Raw genomic sequence first — 5,971 nt, 5'->3', positions numbered from 1 at the left:
GCCCTGTGGCCACCAGCATTCCTGCCTGGTGCTGGGGCTCCTGGTGTCCAGCTGTCCCTCTGGGATAAGACCAGTGCAACTGAAGCTGCTCAGCTGAATGGTAGAAGTGATGAACCAGCTGAGCCCAAGATAAAAAGATCAGATGCACATGGAAAGAGAAGCTCCAAATGAAAGCAGAAACTGAACTGCAAAGCATTAGTGCTTACAGGAGGGGAAAAAATAATCAAAAGAAAAATAATTTAAAAGAAAGTCCCAAGACCACAGGGGGAAGCAGCACCCCCAAGCCTGTCAGCTTCTCTCCCCTACACCTGACACAAAGCTTGAGTTACCTACACATAAAGCTTCCCAAGAAGGATTTTGCAGAAGACAAACTTCAATGATCTTACAAATTCCATTACACCCTCCAGCTCCCTCAAATTTCCAAAGCCACAAGGAGAGCATCTTATGGGGCACCAAATGTATTTGGTGTCTAAGATCTAAGATTTAGTTATCTCAAATTTCCAGCACATTAACTTCTCCTGACATTTGGAACTCCAGCTCATTTGTACTCCATTCTTCATCATCTGCAAATGCCCTTTATCAGACCTTTTCTCATGGTACATGAAGCAGAAAAGGGCTGGTGCATTTTCTCAGAGTGACAGGAAATACTCGTTGGGTTTTTTTCCATCACTGAAAGATGGAAATGACAGCTGAAAAACAAGGAACTTGCTGTTCTACCCTCAGTCCAGGGTGAACGTCATGCAACAAGCACTGAGAGGAATTTGCCATTTGGCTCTTGGGGAGGAAACTAATAGTCACACTTCCCAAGTTCCACCTTTCCAGCTGTCTTAGAAGAGTGCAAATATTCCCTCTCTCTGCCTGCCTTTAAAATAGGTATATTTTTTCAGTTAAGGGAAAAAGGCAAAACTTAAGATTTGTGATCAGTGCTGTGCCTGAGAAGGCTCCAGGGAGACCTCAGAGCACCTTCCAGTGCCTGAAGGGGCTCCAAGAAAGCTGGGGAGGGACCTGGGACAAGGACATGGAATGAGGGGACATGGGGCAGTGGATTAAAACTGGAAGAGGGGAGACTGAGGTGAGACATGAGGAGGAAATTCTTTGGTGTGAGGGTGGTGAGAGCCTGGCCCAGGTTGCCCAGGGAAGCTGTGGCTGCCCCATCCCTGGCAGTGTTGAAGGGCAGGTTGGATGGGGCTTGGAGCAGCCTGGGCTGGTGGGAGGTGTCCCTGCCCATGTAGGGGGGTTGGAACTAGATGATCTTTAAGGTCACTTCCAACTCAAACCATTCCATGATTCTATAGTAATTTCAGCTTAACTGACTCCAGCACAGCTCAGTCTGTTCCAGGACAGCTCAGCCCTGAGATCTCATCCCCAAGTCCTTTCTCCTAGTCCTTCCCCAGTTATGTTCCTTGGCAGAGAACAGGCAGCAACATTCCCTGCACCATTTCAAACCTCTGTTCCTGTCACTTCTGATCTCAACTGTATCACTCGTTCCTCCTTCCAGCAATTTCACACAGTCCTGTCAACAGCAAGACTGCCAGGAGAGACACAGGCAGATGGAAATCTCTGAAGCAGAAAGGCAGCACCAAGGGAATGAAAGCAGAAGGCTCTGGTGAGCAGCATTATGGAGCAATGGCAGCTGGTGAGACATTGAGCAATGGGTAAGTGCTTTGCTTTCATCAACTCCACTCCAGATACAAGCCAATAAAACAGATGCAAAACTAAAAATTAACCTTATTAATGGTGTAGGCTGTTTCAACAGGAATGGAAAAATACTGTAAATTCCCTTTTTAAAAGTCTTCCAGTCTTCACTTCTCCATGTTAGCAGTGACTGAGAGTTAATGCAAAAGGAGCTCAACCAGGAATTTATCTCCATCATACAAGAGTTTGAAAATTAAGAAGTTTAACTGAAATGTCATTTATGGAACAGTGCAAAAAAGCTCCACAGTGGTTTCACACAGGATAACTTCTGGTGTGTGGTCAAAGGCAGCTGCAAAATGAAGTCACCCAGGACAAGCATTATGCCATGGCATTCACTAAAGCTTTCCAGCCTGTTGATCTGATTGAAATTTGAAATAGATTGAAGGAAATTAATCTTTGAAAGGCAACCACTGTTATAAATGCCAGAAGAAAATCAATTTACTTGGCTTTATTCAAAACTGGAAGAGGGGAGATTGAGGTGAGACATGAGGAGGAAATTCTTCCCTGTGAGGGTGGTGAGAGCCTGGCCCAGGTTGCCCAGGGAAGCTGTGGCTGCCCCATCCCTGGCAGTGTTGAAGGGCAGGTTGGATGGGGCTTGGAGCAGCCTGGGCTGGTGGGAGGTGTCCCTGCCCATGCAGGGGATTGGATCTAGATGATCCTTAAGGTCCCTTCCAAACCAAACCATTCTATGATGTAAACATTCCATATACATCTCATATTTTCAGCTTTGTGCAGGTGGAAAATCATTTGGGCAAAACAAATTGTGTCCTGTGTTGTGCTGAGCACTGGTCATTATGAACCAGAGGGGGCACCAGCAGGGCCTGCAAGAACAAAAACCATTAAGGTCAAGTTTTCAGCTGCCACTTTTTGGCTGGGTGGGTTTTTCAACAGACTTTGCAAGTTATTTTAGTCTTTAAGAGCCAAAGCTCTCCAAGCATGCACAGAACTGGCTCTGATGGTGACCAGGAAAACAGGAGGCAAAGTCACCTCAAACTGAAAATGACACAAGGTTTGGTTTTGATGTTGGGAGCCCTTGTTGGGGCTGCTCTGCAGGGAGGAGAAAGGAAATCAGAATCAATTTATTTCTGAGAAAGAAACACTGGGTTTGAATGGTCAGCATAATACTTTGTGGGCCTAGTTTTTGGAAGTCAAATCAACTAACCTTTTTATTCTGAAAGAGAATTCTAAGAGTTTAGCATCTCCAAAGAATAAAATCTAAATCATCTCCAAGAAGAGACCCTTGGGGATGGATGGCACAAATCCAAATCCAAGAGTTGAAAGTTTGGACTTGTCACTTATCATTTGAAAACTACACACCAAAATCTCCATTCCAGGGTGAAACCTGTTTCCAAGCTTGTTGGGCTCAATATAGAGATGAAATAGAGAAGGAAGATAAAAAGAAAAATTAAAAAAAAAATAAATAAATCAAACTTCCACAAGGAATCATCTCCATGCAATGAACCACAGCACCACAGCCTGCAAAAGCCACTTACTTTTCTCCTAGAGTCACCCGGAGGCTGCTCTGGAGTAAAGAAATTAATTGTTCACCATGTTGTGTTCAACAGATTCCCATTAAAAACAGAGTTGGAAAACTGAGTAAATAACCCTGCAGGATACTATTTTGTACCAAATACATACCATTTTTTTAGACAAAGACATTTCATTTACATAGAAAGGTAGAGGACTAATCAAGCTGTAGTACAAGGATGGGAATTAAAGGGAATCAAACTGTGCTACTGGTCACACATTCAGCAGAAATGTGACTTTTTTTTAAGTTATACTTCAAAACACATTAAAAAATTACATTTCTCCTTGGCTAAAATACAGAAGAAACTATCTAAAGTTTATTTAAAGTGAAAATTCTTCCCCTGCACCTGGCAGCTCAAGATCCAGACACCTTTGGTCTGCTCTGATCCCCTTCCAGGCCACTCAGCAGGAGTTCTGGATCCTATTGGGCAATTTTACTCATGATGGTTAAGAAATACAGAATGTAGGGTCAAAAATAGTTCTGCCACCAACATCAAACTACTTTTCCAATAATTTGATGTATCTTGGACAGTTCCATATTCATTTTACATGGTCAGCAAGCTTGAATAACCAGATCTAGTGCTATAGCCAGTTAATTCATTTTACATGGTCAGCAAGCTTGAATAATAACTGGCTATAGCACTAGATCTGGTTAATGTCATTTACTGTCACCAAATTAACAGACCTCACAGCTAAAATAAAACAGTTTAAACAATAGTGAGAGGAAAACTTACCTCCAAACAGTTCAAACTCTCTTAAGCCCTCAACGATAAACTTCTCAGACACCCACCTCTGAAAGAAAAAATAGAACCCCCAGATAATCAGAGAATCCAGCCAGAGACAAGTTCCTTTCACCTTCCCCACAAAAAAAAAGTAGCACTTTAAGGATTCTATTGTGGTCTGAGAGTAATGAGCTGCAGCAGCAGAGTGACAGCCTTGATTTCATCATAGTCATGGAATCATGGAATGGTTTGAGTTGGAAGGGACCTGAAAAATTATCCAGTCCCAAGCCCCTGCACGGGGACACCTCCCACCAGCCCAGGCTGCTCCAAGCCCCATCCAACCTGCCCTTCAACACCCCCAGGGATGGGGCAGCCACAGCTTCCCTGGGCAACCTGGGCCAGGGTCTCACCAGCCTCACAGCAAAGAATTTCTTCCTGAAGTCTCGCCTCAATCTCCCCTCTTCCAGTTTTCATCCATCTCCCTCATCCCATCCCTCCCTGCCCTTGTCCCAGGTCCCTCCCCAGCTTTCCTGGAGCCCCTTCAGGCACTGGAAGCTGCTCTAAGGTCTCCTTGGAGCCTTCTCTTCTCCAGGCTGAACACCCCAACTCTCCCAGCCTGTCCCAGAGCTGCTCCAGCCCTCCCATCATCTCCGTGGCCTCCTCTGGACTCTCTCCAGGAGCTCCATGTCCTTTTTCTGTTGTCCCCAGAAGTGGACACAGTGCTCCAGGTGGAGTCTCATAAGGATATCCCCTTCTGGTGCCACCAGGATGGCACCTCCCAGCAACCACCCTTTGGCTGCTGCTCCTCCTGACCAGCATGCACACACCATCAAATTAACTTAATTAGAGATCATTCCAACAAGAAACTCCATACATGCACATGCAGCAAAAAACATAAACATGCTACAGCTCCCTTAACAGGCAAATAAAATCTGTTTGTCTGGCTGCAACAGGTGTAGAAAAACAAAGCTTCAGCTCTTTACAATGAGGTGATGTCTGAGAGAATGTAAATATTTTGGCTATGTAGCTGTTGAGTGCAAAACTAGAGCATCAATATTTTAAAGCTGTTGCTATCTTCCATGCTTCAAATTCACAGCAAGCAGTAGGTTGTGCAGAGAAACGTTTCCACCACTTTATTCCACTCTGTGATTCAAAGGAAAATACATATTTACTCACACATGATGCACAAGAGAAGTTTTAGGTTTGTGGAGTGTTGATTGTTGTTAGCATCAAATAATCACAAACACTCCCACTTTAGAATTAAGTCTACTTGGTAAGATAATTTCTCAAGATGTTTAGTGCAAGAGCAGCCAGTCCTGGAAAGCATCAAGGAGTCTTTAGGTGACAATGACTCAAAACTCGTATCTAATAATTCCCTTTAAAGGCATGAAATGGGGTTTTCTCACATGAAACTTGCTCACTTAAAAATGCAGAAGCAAACAAAGCTGGTGTGTTGAGCTTTCCAAGCTAAGTTTAGGGAAAAAACCCCACAAGCTGTTGGTGCTGTGACCTCGGTGAGGGAGCCGCTTCACCAAGGGGGGCACTAATCATCATTACCGCCCTTCTCCTTAATTGCGGCGCCCATTACAGCCCCGCCCACAAAGGAGATGCGGGTGTGTAAGCAAGAAATGCCTAAGAGGAGGTTTTTTTAATTAGCACTTCGCTCGCACATCGATCCCCCCCCCCATAATGGGACTCTGAGGTGCTTCCCGGCCCCGCTGCCGCTTCTCTGCACAAGCCCCAGATTGTACCGACAGTGAGGGAAGCTGAAGGTGTTCAACACTCACCCTAATCCGTTCGGGTTTACTTACAAGAAAAGACATGGAATCCGCGCTTGTTTTTACCTCACGGAGCTCGTGAAAGGCCGGGCCCACCTAAAGCAGCGAGAGCGGGGCAGCCCTTCACCCGGGGCCGAGCGCAGGGGCTGCGCTCACCCACCCAGCCCTCGGGGCTGGGAAGCTCCGGGCCAGAAGGCCCTCCCGGACCCTCCCCGGACCCTCTCGAGACCCCCGGACCCTCCCCAGACC

At 45.6% G+C, this 5,971-nt stretch overlaps 1 protein-coding gene across 1 annotated transcript in view; it reads right to left on the bottom strand.

Annotated features, from left to right (window-relative positions):
* The window catches only part of STRADA (STE20-related kinase adaptor alpha), a 10,609-nt gene extending 4,801 nt beyond the window's left edge, over positions 1-5,808 (bottom strand). Inside the window, 3 exon segments of the mRNA XM_010008053.1 lie at positions 3,189-3,217; positions 3,957-4,014; positions 5,732-5,808. Coding sequence (XP_010006355.1) covers positions 3,189-3,217; positions 3,957-4,014; positions 5,732-5,767 — 123 coding nt within the window. The 5' untranslated portion in view covers positions 5,768-5,808.
* Between the last annotated feature and the right edge of the window lie 163 nt (positions 5,809-5,971).

This window comes from Chaetura pelagica, unplaced genomic scaffold (genome assembly GCF_000747805.2).
Source record: "Chaetura pelagica isolate M959 unplaced genomic scaffold, ChaPel_1.0 scaffold520, whole genome shotgun sequence".
NCBI classification, from domain to species: Eukaryota; Metazoa; Chordata; class Aves; order Apodiformes; family Apodidae; genus Chaetura; species Chaetura pelagica.
The sequence above is the reverse complement of the archived record's forward strand: the minus strand, read 5'-3'. Positions and strand labels throughout refer to the sequence as shown.